Source organism: Talpa europaea (assembly GCF_964194135.1).
Source record: "Talpa europaea genome assembly, chromosome: 5".
Taxonomy (NCBI): domain Eukaryota; kingdom Metazoa; phylum Chordata; class Mammalia; order Eulipotyphla; family Talpidae; genus Talpa; species Talpa europaea.
Window position 1 is genome coordinate 104,260,257 of NC_140071.1, and position 18,801 is coordinate 104,279,057.

Below are 18,801 nucleotides of genomic sequence, written 5' to 3' on the forward strand. Positions count from 1 at the left end.
TTTCCACTCAGTCCCGCTTGCTGCGTAGTTTGTTCTTGTTGGTCATTTTAGTTTGTTGTTTTCCTCCTCTCTGCCGGTTGGAGAGTGCCGACTCTGTGGGTGGGGGAGGGGAGCAGGGTTCTGCGCTTTCCTCCCTTCTAGTCCTCTTTTATGGCAACTTTCTTCTTCGGGCAGTTTGCTGGCGTCACCCGTTTATCTTCCGTGTCCCACTTCTCACTGGGACCTGCCGCTTTTCCTCCCTATTAACTTTTTTTAATGGGAGATCTTACTCGCAGCGTCTCCTCGCCACCATGTTGCTCCGCCCCCCCCCCTTATTATTTCTTCATAGAGGAAGGAGAGCTTTGCGGGGTAGAGCATTCTTGGTTGGCATCTGTTTTCTTGGAGTCTGTTGACTATGTCCCTCCACTCTCTCCTTGCCTGTAGTGTTTCTTCAGAGAAGTCTGATGTCAGCCTGATTGGTTTTCCTTTGAATGTTATCTATTTCTTCCCTCTTGTCAGCTTCATTATTTTTTCCTTGTCCTGGATTCTTGGGAGCTTTACTATTATGTGTCTTGCTGTATTTTTCCTTTCGTCGTGGAAGTTTGGTGTTTTTCTTGCTTCTTGTATATCAATTTTCATCTCCTTTTTCACATTTGGGAAGTTCTCTTCAATTATCTCCTGGAATATTTTCTCTGTTCCTACATCTCTCTCCTCTCCTTCTGGAATTCCTGTAACTCTTATATTTCCTTTCCTCATGGAGTCAGATAGTTCCCGAAGTCTTTCTTCGTTCTTTTTCCTTCGTACTTCTCTTTCCTTTTCTGTTTTGGTTCTTTTTATTTCTGTGTCTTCAATAGTACTTATTCGTTCTTCCATTTCATCTATTCTGCTTTCATTGCTTTTCCCAGAGTTCTTTAGTTCCTCCATTAATTCTTTGATCTCCTGCGTTTCTTTTGCTTCCCTCTTTATGGACTCAATTTCATTCTTCTGATCGTTGATTATTTTTATCATATCATTGTTTTCCTTTATGACTTCTGTCAGTTTTTTAATCACAGCAATTTTAAATTCTCTTTCTGGAAGTCTCAGAAGTTCTTCCAAGTTACTGTAGTTGTAATCTGGAGGGTGGTTTTCTTTTTGTGGTGTGCTTCTTTCCTGAGGCGTTGTTAGGTTGCTTGTGGTTCTTCTACTCCCTACTGTCTGTTTTCTAATTTGTAGTATGCATTGGGACACTGTGTTGCTGGGACTGGCCGGCAACTTGGGTGAGCTTCTCCACTCCCCTCTGGATCCTCCAGGAGCCATCTGTGGGTTTCAAGCAGTCTTTACTGAAGAAGGGTCCCTGTTCTAAAATGCTGATGTGGGGACACTCTCCTCTGTGTGCTTGGTCTACCCCGGTGGTGGGTGCCCGCTCCCCCTCTGGGTTTGGAATGCAGGCCAGAAGGGGCCTGGCGTGGGCAAGCTTCCCTGCTCACCTCTGGATGCTGAGGGAGCCTTCGGCAGGCAGTCTTTACTGAAGAAATGTCCCTGTTCTAAAATGGCGATGCGGGACGCACTCTCTGCTGTCCGGTCTCAGGCACACTCTTCTCGCGCCCTCTCTGCCCTGGCCGTGGGTGCCCGCTCTCCCTGTGGGCTCAGACTGCTGGTCTGAAGGGGCCTGGGGTGGGCTCTCTTCCCAGCTAGCCATGGGCTCCTCCAGGAGCCTTCTGCCAGTTTCAAGCAGTCCTTTACCTGAAGAAAGGTCTCTGTTCTATGGGGTGTTAGTGACTTTTTTTCTGGTCACTAGGTGGCGCCAGAGATCTCGCCTATTGTTCTTGTGGAGCTGCTTTTTTTTCACCCTGTGGGACAGGGAACAGAGTGGGAATGGTAGGGAAAACCTCAACGGCTTTGGGGTGCTGTGTCTACCTTGTGCCCCACCGACGTGGAGGACCCATGCCCTGAATTTCGTGCCCCGGGTCTCAGTTCCAAAGCCCTCAGGTCCTGGATGTGGGCTGTAGCCCAGTTCAGTGGCCGCAGGAATGGCACCTTTTGCACCCCGCTCCCATGTCCGCGCCTGGTTTCTGATTACTCAGTGAGGGACTTTCACCTCAGTGAGGGCCCCCGCGCATCTACCCGCAATCCTAGGTCACAGGCACGGGTACCTGGGCAGCTGCAATCTGCGTTTGCTTTTCGAGTGCGCTGCTTTTCTGCGCAAGCTTACCGGCTGGCCCGGGGCTGTGTGCTGGTCTCCAGAGTCTCTGTTGTTCTTTAATGGCGCCCGGAGCCGTTCGTTCACCTCCACGGCGAATCCTGCAGGGTTCTCCACAGCTCCAGTTCACGGGGTGTGGTGGCTGAAATAGTTCCTTTCCACTCACAGTCCCGCTTGATGCGTAGTTTGTTCTTGTTGGTCGTTTTAGTTTGTTTTTTTCTCCTTTCTGTTGGTCTGAGAGTGCCGACTTTTTGGGTGGGGAAAGGTAGCAGGGTTCTGCGCTTTCCTCCCTTCTAGTCCTCTTTTATGGCAACTTTCTTCTTTGGGTAGTTTGCTGGAGTCATCCATTTATCTTCCGTGTCCCAGTTCTCACTGGGACCTGCCGCTTTTCCTCCCTATTAACTTCTTTTTAATGGAAGACCTTACTCGCAGCATCTCCTCAACACCATGTTGCTCTGCCCTTCCCTTAACCAGAATTTTAAATGTTTCCATTTGACATAAATAAAAATATGCTTATGTTTAACAATTTATGCAAATTAATACTACATACCTAAACTCTTCCTTGGTTTTCTCATACAATAAAATAACTTAGATATATTTTCTCTAATAACATATTTTTAGGTCAATTTCTGAGTTGCATTTATATATATCATTGCTCTCTCTTGGCTTTAAGCTGTTAATAGCATATCATGAACTTTGTCGGAGTGAATAAATAAATGTATCAGTCTTGTTTTCTTATTACTTCTGGGTTATTTAGCCTCTATAATAGGACATTATCCTTGAGATTTTAATGTTACCCCAGTTTTCTTCTGATAGATAGATGGGCCTGTTCTGGGTTTATTTTTCTGACTCTTTTGGCTTCAATTTTAAACAAGTTAGAGCCAGAAATTAAAGTTTAATTATATAATTAATTACATAATTACATAAGTGCAACTCTAATTCCTTATCATAAATTTATCTTTCTAGCATGTAAACAAATCTATTCTGGGTCTTCTTTTCAGCAAAACAGGAAAACTTAAAAATGATTTAATTTTCAATAAAATGTCTTCTTAAATTATTGAATTGAATATAGTTTTTAATTATTTATTTATATTCTTTTATCGATCGTTGTTCATTTTTTTGTACAGTATTTGATTCCCCCCTCAGGTATAGTTCCCATAGTTTTCCCACCACTATAGCACTGAGACCAATCACCACAGTCCCCTGTTTTGACCCCTTTTGTCGACCTCCTGCTGTATGCCTCTTATCTATAATTAGCTTGCTAGTTTTGACTTCTACCTGACCCTTTGTTCGGTTTCTCTATATTCCACATATAAGTGAAACCATTCAATATTTATCTTTTTCTTTCTGACTTATTTCACTTAGCATAATCCTTTCCAGCTCCATCCATGTTGCCACAAATGACATTTGATTTTTTTGCCCCCAAACAGAGAGTGGCTGTGAATATAATTTTTAACTGAATATAACCCTTGATATAACTGTCATACTTTTTAAAATACAGATACACTAATATTCTCACTGTAACTTAAATATCACTTCTTAGGGCCTCCCTGGTGGTGCAGGCGGTTGAGCCCAGCGCTGTGCAGCTGCCTGCAGCCTCTGCAGTGTGGGTTTGAGCCCGGCTGGCCAGGGAGCAACCCACATGGCACGGCACACCTCTCTTGGCTAGCCCGCTGCTCCCTTTAGCAGTGTATTTCGGTCAGTCTGCCTGTTCTGTTCCCCACTCTATCCCTTGTGAATCTTCTCACCTCCCACACATCTGGCCTTTACCCCAGTTCTTAAGGAAAAAAAAATACTGCTCCTTAAAAATATGCTAAATACCACTCTTAAGGACTTACTTAAAACAGTATTTTATCATATGCTTTTAAGCAATTCTTTCCTGGAGTTTGCCACTCCTCAATTCATCCTTACCAATGAAGATCCATCTCCTCTACATTGCCTTTACATTGCCTTAAATTACTTAAATGACTATTTCCCCCAATAATTGGTGAACTCATTTGAATTACAACTGTATCTTGTCTCTATGTGAATTATTATGTCCTGTGCATAATATAGAATCTGGCATATATTAGGTGCTAAAAACTGCTTGCTGATTGTATGAAATATGAAATTATTGGAGAGAAATTGGAATTGTACTGAAATATGGATGGATGATAGGACACTAATTTATAATTCTATATTTTACCCCTCCCTTGAGGTGAAAGTATTTATGGGGTTAATTAGTATCTCATTAGAAATCTCACATTATTTACGAAGTCATTTAGAATATGTGCTTTTTTTTTCTATTTTAACATATTTAAAATAAAGCTCTTGCAATACTGCAACCATTTACTTGAAACTATTTAAATATTTCAAATCTCCGCCCATAGAATTGTCAGATAGTACTTTGCAAAGTCATCACCATTGATGAAGTTCTTTGAAATTTCATGTGAGTTCATCATGTTAGAAATTAATTTTTAACTTTATATTGCCACTTCACTTCAGCGTCAGGCAATTAACCTCTGCACAGCAGTGTGTGAGGAAGCTGCTGTCATGGTGAAGGAGAAATGGATTTTGACAATTCTGCTGCTGCAGTTTTGCTGCATTGGCTATGGATTCTGTGGGAAGGTCCTGGTGTGGCCTTGTGACATGAGCCATTGGCTTAATATAAAGACTATTCTGGAGGAACTCACAGAGAGAGGTCATGAGGTAACTGTGCTGGTTCCTACACACAGTTTCAACATTGACTACAGCAAGCCATCCTCACTGAACTTCCAGGTAATCTATTCTTCACTTGACAGAGAGCTAAGTTTAAATACGATGAAAGAATTTTTGGATCTATCTACTCAAATCATGCCACAATTATCACGCTGGCAATCAGCACTAAAGCTGCATCAATTCATCCTTAAAGTAACTGAAGCTACTACAGTTCTGTGCGAGAGTATAGTCTACAACCAGACAATGATGAGGAAACTCCAGGAAACCAACTATGATGTGATGCTTATAGATCCTGTAATCCCCTGCGGAGAGTTGATAGCTGAGTTGCTGGCTGTCCCTTTTGTGTATACACTAAGACAATCTATGGGTGATGTTATGGAGAAACACTGTGGAAAACTTCCAGTTCCACCTTCCTATGTACCTGTTGCTATGGGGGGACTACTGGACAGAATGACCTTTCTGGAAAGGGTAAAAAATATAGTGCTTTCAACTATGTTTGACATCTTCATGTTCCAAAATAATCGACCTTGGGACCAGCTTTTCAGTGAAGCATTAGGTAAGAGACCTTGCTTTTCATTATGAATTAATTATTAAAAGAAATTTAGGAGATTTAATAAAACATGAAAGAGAAATATTTCTAAAATTTTGATTCCCAAGTAACACTCTCCAAGTGATAACAATGTACTGTAATCAATAATTAATTAGAAAGGGAAGGCTAGATGTATACTCTCATGGTTTCTCTTTCCTTACAGTCACCTAACCATTTAGAAGGCAAGTTGATATTTAATAGATTGATAGTAAAACAAAACAAAATATAAAACACACTTATGTTAAGTCTGTGAAAGTTGTATTTTTGGTTGGACGTAAGATATGACAAATAATACTGGATTTTCACAGTGGAGGTTTCACCTCTTTTTTTTTTTTAAGATTTATTTATTTATGCATACAAGAGCTGGGGTACAGGCCAGAGATGCAGGGGTGAGAGGTTTCACCAGAGACAGAGTGGGGAACAGAACAGGCAGATTGACTGAAGTACACTGCTGAGGGCAGCATTGGGGAGACATGAGAGGTCTGCTGTGCCATGTGGGTTGCTCCCTGGCTGGTCAGGGATTAAACTCGTGCTGCAGAGGCTGTGGATTGCTTCATAGTGTGGTGCTTAACCCCTTGAGCCACCAGGGAGGCCCTCACCTCTTCTTGTTTAAAATTAAGAAAAATATTTGTTGTAAGAGTAAAATAATCTCTTTCCCTGACTTAAGTAATAAACTGAAATAATAAATAGAAACCTAAGCTATATTAACAATGGGATTGAATTTAACATATACTTTATTTGGATTTTTTGCTCTATAATTTTTGAGAGTCATGATTCTTCTTTGGAACCAGAGTACCTGCCATTCTTACCTCTCTCATATATTTTTAATGAAACTTCAGATTACCATTATATTGAAAGATTTAACTAATGGAATTAGAAAGAAAGGAAATAACAGTCTATAAGTAGATCAAAACAATAAAGTAAATAAATTGAATTAAAAAGGAACATAAGAAGAGGAACCCAATTAGCATCTGAACTTAGAGGATTAAGTTTATTTTACTACTAGGACTCTATATCATCTTAATAGATATCATGTCAGAAATGTCATTACTAAAATATGAAAATTATAATTGTAAAGTAACATCACACTTTTTTATGTCAGTGTAGGTAAGAGACTTTATGCCTTTTTGTAAGTTAAATTTTTAAGTTTAAGCCAGAAGTCAAGAAATTTTTTCTGTAAAGTGTCAGATAGTTAATATTTTAAGCTTTTCTGAGTCATATATTCTCTGCTGCCACTACTCAACTTTGCTGTGGTAGTTAGAAAGAGCCAGAAACAGTATGTCAATGATTGGATGTGAACATTTTTACTTCTAAAAAAGGAGATCAGTGAATATGATGTTGGGATGCAGTTTACAGCTTTTTTGCTCCAAGAGAAAAAGATGTATATGCCCATGGTTTCCCTTTCCTTACAGTCATCTAGCCACGTAACAAAGATTGAAAATACAATAAAGATCAAGATCCTGAGACCAAAGATCAATTCTTACTCAGAATCTTGATCTTTGTTACATTTTCAAAGCCTTCCTACACTCATAGAATTATGTCTTTTATCACTTAGATCCTTAATTTTAGAATTGCAACATGTTACATAAGAAATCTCATTATGAAATAAATATATCAAACTATGGAAACAACAAAAAACTAATGGTTGTGAAAAGGTGAGATGAGGGGAAGGAATGAATTGGCAGAACACAGAGGTTATACAGTGCAGTGAAAATATTCTGTTATGGTACATGATGAATACATGTCCATATATGTTTGTTTAAACCCATAAAATTTACAACACCAGGAGATAGTGCTAACGTAAGCTGAACTTTGAGTGGTGATTGTGGTGTGTCAATGTAGGTTCATCATTTGTAAAAAAGTGTGCCACGTTCTTGGGGAAGAAGAATTATTACTTGAAATTTTTTTACTAAAATATAAAACTTTTTCTCTATGCGAAAAATGGTTGACTTACGCATGCATAATACTTTTCTTCTCCATAAATTTCCTAAAACTAATAATTACAATGTCCCTTACAAAAATATCATTTAAAGATAGCACTAAAATTTGTGTGTGATACTGGTGATACTTATTGTATGTCACCTTCCAAAGGAAGTTATATTTAAATTACTCAGTAAATTTCTCTGATAAAATAATGGCAAATCAATTGACATGATGGGATTTGACTCAGGAAGATAAGTTAACTGATATTGGTGGCATTCTTACACATTATAAATGAAGCAAAGACAATAAAAAAATGGAATGGACAATAGACTAGAAATTAGAAAACCAATGAAAGGTTATGTTGTGCTGATATAATGGGGCTAATCTTTAATTTACCATTTTATTGGAAAGAAACAATGAGTATTAAATTCATCATTTCTTGGAGTTATACATTTTTTTAAAGATTTATTTATTTGTGCATACAAGAACTGGGGTACAGGCCAGAGGTGTGGGGGGTGGGGAGGGGTGGTGAGAGGATTCACCAGAGACAGAGTGGGGAACAGAACAGGCAGACTGACTGACACACTGCTGAGGGGAGCAGTGTGTGAGTCAGGAGAAGTCTGCTCTACCATGTGCGTAGCTCCCTGGCTGGGGAGCGAACCTGTGCTGCAGTGGCTGCGAGTAGATTCATAGGTTGTGTCTTAACCCCCCTGAGCCACCAGGGAGGCCAATGAAGTTATAAAATTTTTGATCGAATTACTCTTGTGAAAGTACGGTTACATGTAACTGTTCTTTCGCTACCCAAACATCCTCTTTTTTTCCTACTATCTGCCCAGCTTCCTATCTTCTCATCTTCCCTCCTATTCTCCTTCACTCCCTCCCTCTTACCTTCATAGCTTCCTTCTCTCCTTCCTTCCTTCTCTAATTCCCCCTTCTTTTATTTTATTTTTTTAAAAGATGTATTTATTTATTTATGTATAGAAGAACTGGGGTACAGGCCATAGGTGCAGGAGGTGAGAGGATTCACCAGAGACAGAACGGGGAACAGAACAAGCAGACTGACTAAAATACACTGCTGAGGGGAGCAGCAGGCAAGTCAGGAGAGGTCTGCTGCACCATGTGGGTAGCTCCCTGGTGGGCTGGGCAATGGAACCCGCACTGCAGAGATTGCAGACAGCTTCAAGGCTGCAGACAGCTTCATGGCGCTGTGCTCAACCCCTTGTGCCAACCAGGAGCCTCCTCCCCTTCTTTTAAACATCTAGATGTGATAAGTAATTCATAGGGTCTACTTTTTTTTTTCCTTGATAGCTTATTGGAAAATTACTGGTACATTTTTCCCTCAGTAAACATATATATTAATAATCTCCACCACACTTTCTTCATTTTCTCCAGGAAGACCTACTACGTTGTGTGAGACAATGGGGAAAGCAGAAATTTGGCTAATGCGAACATACTGGGATTTTGAATTTCCTCGTCCATATTTACCTAATTTTGAGTTTGTAGGAGGATTGCATTGTAAACCTGCAAAACCATTACCTAAGGTAATGTACCCATGAAAAGGAATTCTAATTTTCCTGTAATGGTTACTGCCTCAATAAGAGAGATATGCTACTGAATATCATAAGTTTTCTTATTCAAATAGATTTTCCAAGACATAAGTGTCTCTTATAAATTATATCACTTCTCTTTGGACCTTACTTTGATATTTAAGGTAAAGAATGAAGTGACTCACGAGGCATGATAAAAAAAATATCAGCATGTCAATCATTTGGAAAGCTCTAGGAAGATTACTGTAGTCTTCCTAATGAACATGCTGAACCATGAGAAGGAACATTAAGTGAATTTCATTTACATTACATGATTGCTTGAGTGTTAAAGTTGCTTTTATGAAAACTTTTGGGTAGATTACAGAGGCTTTTACTGACACTTGGTCAGTAAAAGGAAGTAAGTGTTAATGAAAAATATGGAATCAGGTAGGGCATGTTGAATAGTGATGAATTTTACTATCCAGGTAGCAACTGATAAAAAAAAAAACTTTTTTGAAATGACAATGATGAGTTACTTTTGGACCTATTCACTTCACTTAACCAAAGGAATTTTCAGGTGGATATTTCTAAAAATCACTTGGATGATACAAAGTCTAAGTCTCAGCAGAGAGCACTTGAAATACATTGAGAGTCATCAACATAAGGTAGACGTCATTGAACCTAGAGACATTATTGGTTCTTTATTGCTATGATGTCAGGATTTGTGGAGTGAAAAAGAAAATTGCATATCACATTTTAAATTCATCAATAATAAATATTGACATTCAAAAATGTTTGGAGAAAAATATATTGAGGGTCAATAGAGAATAATAAATATGGCGTCAACTATCTTTGTGGACAGGGAGTAAGGAGACAGATTCATCTGCTTGGGTTTTAGGGTTATGAGCATAATCTCTGTAGAAGATTGCCTATTAAATGGTGCTCTTAGGAGAGTTCTTGATTTTTGTATTGGGTAAGATGATTTTTTAAGTTTAAAATTTCATCTCAGTATTCTGAATACACTTTTTTTTTTTTTGGACACTCTCTCCTGTTTTTTTTATAAAGATTTATTTATTTATGCAAGCACTGGGTACAGTCAGAAGAGCTGGAGGGTGAGAGAATTCATCAGAGCCAGAGTGGGGAACAGAACAGACAGACTGACGAAATACATTGCTGAGGGGAGCCACAGGCACGGCAGGAGAAGTCTGTGCGCCATGTGGGACCCTCACCAGTGGCCAGGGAGTTGAACTGGTGCTGCAGAGGCTGCGTGCAGCTTCGCAGTCCAGCGCTCAACTGCTGCACCACCAAGGGAGGCCCCTGAATACACTCTTTAATTAATTAAGTTATAGCTATAGTCAAAAGCTATTTTGTATTATTACAGGAGATAATGAGCCAATAACTAAATTAAGGTGAAGAAATGATCACAATATGTTCAATGACTTACTGGATAATATTTGTCACATCATTATGTTGATTTTCCCACCCCATTTTTTTACACACACACACAAATTCACAGAAATGTCTCAGATAGTATTCCACTTCCAAATTCAACTATTAATAGAGGCAGTTGAGTGATATAAAAACCAATTATGGCTTATATCTCTGATGAAAGAATTAACAAAATGAAAAGGCAATGGGACAACTTAGAATCCATATCAAACATGTACCTTTGTAATATTATATATATACATATATGCATATGTGTAAATTTATGTAGGTGTGTGTGGGGGGTTATTCAATCACCATATATTTAGGATGGGGAATTGTGAAGTTGTACTTCTAAAATTATACCATTATGTAAATGACCGACAAATTAATAAAATTTGAGGGGAAAAACATGTTTCTAGCCCTTCAAAATTATAAAAAATAAAAACAAGTCTATTTTCATTAACAGCATCATCCTTCCCATAGTAATTTTGTTACCCTTAGATTAAGAAACATCGTGATTGCAAGAGCAATCACTTTTTGTAGTTATAAATATTTCCATGGGGAATGCGTGACACATCTCTAGAAGGTGATACTCACATAGATTGTGATATAAAAGACATTTATCCCAGACTTTGCTGTGCCCAACTTGCACAACTGTAAGTGATGACCAGAAAAGTATATTTTCAGGGAAATATTTATTTTACATATTATGGGCATGCAGCTATTGTCACACTCTTGTAGCAAGACAGAGAAGAATTCTCTCATAAATGTTATCAACTCTAGCAGGAATTTAAATGCTACCACCTTTTAATACATATTACTGCATATCCCTTTCCTAAAAATTAATTTTTGGTCCAGCTAATCAAGGAAAAAAAATAAACATGAGAAAATATCTTGAATGCCTAACAGGAAGTTCATTCAATTTACTGATAATTTATTGGTGTAAATTGGCTCGTTAAAAATTTTAAAAGCCCAAACTCAGAATCCCTTTTAGGACTGCTTCAAAAGAAAGTTTTTATGACTTTACAAACATCTTTATTTGTTCGTAAAATTAAACCTTCAGAGTAATAGCTCCATCTATCATGAGAACTGTCTTTTATCTCCTATTCATCATTTGTTTCCATGCTTTTATTTGTACTCTCATTATAGAGTTAAGCTATCATTTTCAGAAATATATTTTCTCTATATAAACTAGATTGTTCTGTGTTGGAAAAGGACAGACCCAGTGTAGCAATGTTTCTGACACTTTCTTTCAATGGACACTTTTTTTCTCTGTGATCCTGCATTTTTATAATAAAAATTTTTATCTCTATAGGAAATGGAAGAATTTGCACAAAGTTCAGGTGAAGATGGCATTGTGGTGTTTTCTCTGGGATCAATGGTCAAAAACCTCACAGAAGAAAAAGCCAATCTTATTGCTTCTGCCCTTGCCCAGATTCCACAGAAGGTCAGTACAACCTCTGATGAGAAGTTACTTTGTTACTTAAAGAGAAAGTATAGGCATTAGTACTCTTTCCATATCACACTTGAAATTCATTATATACTGAGCATAATAGGCACCACCTCTAAGTAAAAATTTCTCAAAACATTAAAATAGTATATTGGGGCACATTTGATTGTTAGCCAATTGGACCTTTGCATGACTGTGGAAATCCCTATTTTTATTAAATCATTTATTTTCAATGAAATAGAGATAAAAATATCAAGATCCTAATAACATTTTACTAGTTGCTGTATTGTGACCCATACTGTTCACTCACTCCCAAAAGTTCTCAAGTACATTAGCTCCAAAGTCCAGAAAATGAAAGATTAGAGAGGAACCATGCTCAAGAAGATGCATTATGTTTCTATTTTTATTAAGCCTCTATTAAAGTGCATTTGGTTTAAAAGTAGAAGCAAAATCTTTCTGAAGTGCATTTTCTACATTTAAAAGTAAAAACCCTATTAATTTTTTGCCAAACTATGTATTTTCTAATTTATGGTAATCATTAACTTTATTTTATTATTTTTTTTTTTTTTTAATAGAGGCATGTTTTATTTATTTATTTATTTGTTTGTTTGTTTTGTTTATACATGCACTGGGTACAGTCAGAAGCGCAGGAGGGTGAGAGAATTCACCAGAGCCAGAGCGGGGAGCAGAGCAGGCAGAAGGACCAAAGTACACTGCTGAGGGGAGCAGCGGGCGGCAGGAGAGGTCTGCGCGCCATGCGGGACCCTCCTCTGGTGGCCGGGGAGCAGCCGGGGATCGAACCGGCGCCGCAGAGGCCGCGAGCAGCTTCGCAACCCAGCGCTCAACCGCTGCGCCACCGGGGAGGCCCGCATTAACTTTAATTTTATTATCATTACAATTCATGATTTCTATATTTTATATACTTCTAGTTATGAGATAGCCTAGGATTCTTTATATTTGCATATTAGTTAAGGTACACAAAACTCTACAAAGGTAAAGCGTGCTAGTTAGACCTGGTAAAACTTTGGATTTTCATATATAAACTTTTTGTTAAAAAGTTCACAATCTGATAGTATTTATTGTGGAATTTTTCATACAGCATTCCCCAAAAGAAAAAAAAATGTAACATAAGCTTAACATCCTAATGACTTCCGTCGTTAAATAGTGAGATATAAGCAAACTCCCTATCTCATCCTCCCTTAAAGCAAATTTAATTATATTTTTGAAATAAATATTTAGAACATGAAAGCTATAATAGTCCAGTTACATAAATACATTTAAATAATATTCATGTTTATTTTAAAGCTTTTGTACTCCCATACACTGATTGACAAATGAGTACTCTTTATTTTCCATTTCTTCACTTCCAATCAACTCCCAAATGCATTTAAATGATAAATGCAAAAATCGTAATACTATCTTCATTGACTATTACTACAAGCTCTTTTGAAAAATGTAGATGTGAATATTCCTATTATATCTTTCAGTGTTTGCAAATATTTTTCTCAACTATCATATATAGTAGTGTGGGGTACGTGATTCACAAATAACTCTACAGTCTTAAAATGCCTTAATTGTGTGTTTTACTTGCAAAATTAAAGTATTGTCTTCCACAGGTTTTATGGAGATACAAAGGAAAGAAACCCGCCACATTAGGAGCCAATACTCGGCTCTATGATTGGATACCCCAGAATGATCTTCTTGGTAAGATAGGGCAAAAAAGCTGTACAATTGAATGATGGGAAAGTTAAGTAACTATTTTAACAGGAAACATATTTGGTAACTATTTAATAACTTGAAATTTTCACTTTTTACTTCCAGCTTTAAAGTTTTAAATCAGAGTTAATGAACTGGCATTCACAAGAGAGCACTTTTGCATAGGACCCTCAGGTTTCAATCTCAATTCACATATCACCTCATTAAAGTCTTCCAGACAATACAGAGGAAGTTAATTACTCTTTTTCTTGAGATCACAGTTTTCTTCTGAAATAACAGTACCCCATGTGCTCAGTTTTTGTAGAAAATGCCACTTCATTGAATTAACCTATTTTTTTCCCTGAAATTCTGTTAATGCACTATAATGAAATTCTCACCCATCTCTCACCCATTTCCCAAACTAGGTCATCCCAAAGCAAAAGCTTTCATCACTCATGGTGGCACTAATGGCATCTATGAAGCTATTTATCATGGAGTTCCTATGGTGGGAGTTCCCATGTTTGCTGATCAGCCCGATAATATTGCTCATATGAAAGCCAAAGGAGCTGCAGTGGAGGTGAACATAAACACAATGACAAGTGCAGATTTGCTCAATGCCTTGAGAACAGTTATCAATGTACCTTCGTAAGTACTGCTGCTTTTAAAAGCTTACCGTTGGTTATGTTGCCCATCATACTAGAAAACTAGCATAAAAATACTACTGTAGATATAGAAAGTTTTATACAACCATCATGGTAATCACAAAACAAAAATCTGGAGTAGAAACACTTAGAAGTGATTAAACTGAAAAAACACCAGGGAAAAATCATGCACAATAAAAGGCAAAAGAAACTTGGAAAAAAAATCAAAAGAAAGATAAACCAAGCAGAAAAAAAGAGAATGGAGTGGCAGTAATTAAACCCAAGATATCAATAATCACCTTACGTGTGAACAATGGGTTTCTGGTTGTACTTTAAGGAGATATTTTCCTGACAAGGCTTAATCTACTGCATTTCCTGCGTGTTCAATTAATCTATTAATTCTTTACAGTGTTATTTTTAATTATTTACTTTAACAGCTTACCTGTATCCTTTATTACCTCTTACTGTTCTATAATCTGATTTTTAATCTCTTATTCATAACCCTTACTTTTTTATTACAGTTCAAATATTCTCCTTTTTAATTATATTTTACTTGATTACGTTCTAATTCTGTAATTTTCATGTTTATGTCAATATTCCAATAATAGCAATTCCAAAATTGTTATTAAGCATGATTTTCATCTTGCCTCTCAATATTTTCCCTGAATTTGTATAGCTTCCTTATATTTAAAACTGTTTCCCAGTTATATCATATTCAGTTATTAATATTCATAGGTAAACTTGAAGGATAATAAAAACATTCCATCCATATTACTAAAGTCTAAAATTTAGACTGTATGGGAGAAAGTAAACTCAGATGGAATTTTGTGCAGCTTTTTAAATTGAAACTAGTCTGTAAAATCATATACACCAAACGATTGTGCCAGGATTTTCTAGGCAAAGGTGGGCACTGTATTCAGATCCAATGGGAAGGCGCTGAATAGTTCCCTTAAATTCATCTTAAAAGAAAACCCTGATAGGGCCTCCCCTGGTGGCACAGTGGGTTGAGCGCTGGCCTGCAAAGCTGCCCGCAGCCTCTGCAGTGCCAGTTCGGTCCTTGTCCAGCGGTGAGGGTCCCACATGGTGCGACAGACCTCCTGCGAAGCCCACTGCTCCCCTCAGCAATGTATTTCATCCGTCTGCCTGTTCTGTCCCCTGCTCTGGCTCTGGTGAATCCTCTCACCCTCCCGCGCTTTTGACTGTATCCAGTGCTTGTATAAATAAATAAATAAATCTTTAAACAAAAAAAGAAAGAAAACCCTGATTACTCATTTTATCTTCCCATCCACATTTCAATCAAAAGACTTTAATAATATGCATGTTTAAGTCAGATCTTTCAAATTATTATAGATATTTTCAGTTCAAGAGCTGGATAACTGATACAGCCAACTTTACTATAATCTTTTGCTTATCATATATGATAACCTTGATGCCTCAGTCTCAACTGTTATCAGGCTGCTACTTGCTGATAATTTGGTTTATTTTACTAAATATTAGAATAGATAAGTTCTGTGATTTTTTTAAAAGCACTATTCCATTTTGCAGAATGCTCATTAGATTGTAGAACTGTTTCAAAAATTATTGATGCAAATAGAATCATAAATACTTTTAGACCTTTGCAAGAAAATATCTGAAAGTATTTATTTCAAAAAAGCTTATCGCTAACCCTAAATTTAATAATAACTCTGAAATTATCTGGGACCAAAAGAGAACCATGTACATTGCATATATATGTGTATTTGTGTTTCCTTTTCTTATTTCTTAAAGTAATTAAGGCACACAAAATATTATATTTAATTACATAAACCATAATGGCTTTAATTATTCATAATATATTCCACAAAACATTAACATACAGCAAATACTAAAATAGTGATTTAAAATGATCATAGCCCTTTCTTATTCTAACTCATGTATAGAAAAACATACTTCATTTTTATTTAGATTAACCTGTATAAGTTTATCTATCAAGTATACATGTATTTCCAATTTTAAATCTTATAAATGGAGAAAAACTTGAATCAAAATATAATTTAGAGTGATAGACTTTTATTTACACTGTAGTTGGCCTAAAATGTGTTTGGATGAACCATGTAAAATTGCTCTTTGATTCTACCTGTATTTTAACTCAATTGAAGAGGATATAAGTATTCTTTTTCACTGTACACACCACACACCACACACACACAAACACACACACTAAATTATCTCTGCTATTGAATGTAGTACCATCTTTACTATATAATGATGACTGCAGTTCTTCTTCCCCATTCCCAACAATGTCTTACTTGCAATAGAATATCTTTTCACAAGCCATTTTCTGTCATATTTATGTTTCAAGTTGGAGCTTTTATTTCTAATACAATACGAAAAGTAAATGTACTGATTTTGGCTCACCTGCTGAAAAATGTCAAAAGAAAATTTACCATCAAATATACACCTATACTCATTGTTATTTGAGAAATCATTAAAGCCATTTATTCTAAAACTATTGTTAATGTTGATGCCACATTGATTACGGCCTCTAATTCCTTTCTGTTTACTTTAAGAACAATCTGTGTTTGTCAAATTCCATGCCCTTGCCATTTCTAAAATTACCCTAGTATGTTTATACAGTCCTGACATTGCCAATATAGACAATGTCCTTTGCATTACAAACACAAAATTACAGTGTACAATGCAGGAATTTTCCTAGTGTCAAGATTTTAGACATTGCAAAAATGACTCATTAATTTTGAGTACACATTTCCTTCGTCTGTCATCAAAATTAGCCAGGCATTAAGGGCCATGCTTATGGAAATTTTTAAAGGGTATTTTCATACAACATTGGGTTATCCACAGTCTTTGTCTTAGAACAGTCTTGGAAACTACTCTTCATAATATATCAAAATACCTTCGTGGAAAAATTAGACTGTACACTTGCAAATTATTTATTCCACTTATTTATATATTTGCACTGAAACACATACTGTTAAAATATATATACAAGCACTGGGTACAGTCAGAAGCGCAGAAGGGTAGGAAAATTCACCAGAGCCAGAGCAGGGAGCAGAGCAGGCAGGACCAAAGTACACTGCTGAGGGGAACAGCAGGGGGCAGGAGAGGTCTGCGTGCCATGTGGGACCCTTGCCAGGCGGCCGGGGATCAAACTGGCGCTGCAGAGGTCAGGGATAGAACTGGTGCTGCAGAGGCTGTGGGCAGCTTTGCAACCTAGCTCTCAACCTCTGCGCCACTGGAAAGGCCCCCTTTTGCAATTCTTATAATGCTATGGAACCAGCACAGCTCTTGTCACAGCAAGAATTAAAATTTTACTTAGCACATCTAGGGGCTTTGACTTGTAAAATAGAAAATATGCATCACATGTTTACCTTTACTAAAAACAAAAACTCTAATTTCTATGGGTTTTTCCTACCAGTTATAAAGAGAATGCAATGAGGTTATCAAGAATACAGCATGATCAGCCAATGAAGCCTCTGGATCGAGCTGTCTTCTGGATTGAGTTTGTCATGCGTAATAAGGGAGCCAAGCACCTGCGGCCAGCCTCCCATGACCTCAACTGGGTCCAGTACCACTCTTTGGATGTGATTGGTTTCCTGCTGGCCTGTGTGGCAACTGCTATATTCTTGGTCACAAAATGTTGCTTATTTACTTATCAGAAATTTGGCAAAACAGGAAAGAAGAAAAAGAGGGAATAGATCATTATCAATTTGGTAAATACCTGAACAGGAAATCTTGTTCATTTTTTATTACCATGACTTTAGGAAACACATTTCACTCTGTCCCAAATTTCCAACTCCTCTACCATAACATTGATATAAAGCCTAAAATTCAACAATATCATTAACTAATAAGGTTATCCCATTCTTCTCTTTTGTCTTTTCCAAGATGGCTTTACCCTATTCCTCTCACTTTTATGACACAGGGACACTAATAATTTTATGCTTATTGTATTCATTATATAAGTTTCTCTTTATTTTTAACATTACGTGATGTGCTGATTGACAGTATGTTGAATTCTTGGAATACACAAAACATGAGCTGAGTTTGATGGATATAGAGAACATAGTAGGATAAAATTCAGATGTTCCCCTAGAACATAAAAATCAGAGAACCATCATGGAAATTTGTATAAGAATGATGACTTATTCTTTTCATTATAAAAAGCCCTAATGTTACTGGGGTCAAAAGTTGAATACATAACAACTATGATGGCACATCACACTAGGAAAGGTCCACATAGTCCCATTAAACACATAGATAATCATAACCTGCATTCCACCTCTAGTCAAGAAAGTATTCTTATGTTCCCTTTCTTGCAAGTGTCTGGGCACTGTCTGAAAATAAAAGAAATAGATTGAGTCCTTTTTTTTCCAGCAACAATGAATGTCAGCAATGTATTAAAGTGAACGATCATTTTAGAGGATATAACAAGAAATATTGATAAAGATTTTTAATAATTTAAGTTTGAATTAATAGCATAATAACCACAAAATTAAACATCAGTTAATAGACACTTAAAAATAACTAATGCTTATAATCAAATAACACTGTTTATAATCAAAGACTTAGTTTTCTGTAAAAACAAGTATGTACTTGGCATTAAGATCATTGCATTGTTTTTGTCTCTATCTTATTTCTATCTTATCACTCTATCTTACATAGCTTAAATTCATTGTCAATTGTTATGACATGGA

At 36.9% G+C, this 18,801-nt stretch overlaps 1 protein-coding gene across 5 annotated transcripts in view; it reads left to right on the forward strand.

The window, feature by feature from the left end:
* LOC311171435 (UDP-glucuronosyltransferase 2A1) overlaps nucleotides 1–17,802 on the forward strand; it is a gene marked incomplete at both ends in the record, with an annotated part of 44,302 nt that extends 26,500 nt beyond the window's left edge. For 2 of the 5 annotated variants that reach the window (XM_084234271.1, XM_084234273.1), the window contains 5 exons: nucleotides 8,760–8,908; nucleotides 11,637–11,768; nucleotides 13,388–13,475; nucleotides 13,892–14,111; nucleotides 17,523–17,802. In XM_084234271.1, the coding sequence (XP_084090397.1) occupies nucleotides 8,760–8,908; nucleotides 11,637–11,768; nucleotides 13,388–13,475; nucleotides 13,892–14,111; nucleotides 17,523–17,802 (869 nt within the window). Of the gene's footprint in view, nucleotides 1–4,672; nucleotides 5,412–8,759; nucleotides 8,909–11,636; nucleotides 11,769–13,387; nucleotides 13,476–13,891; nucleotides 14,112–17,522 lie in introns of those variants that run through there. The other 3 variants (XM_084234272.1, XM_084234274.1, XM_084234275.1) reach the window with 2 other exon arrangements.
* Between the last annotated feature and the right edge of the window lie 999 nt (nucleotides 17,803–18,801).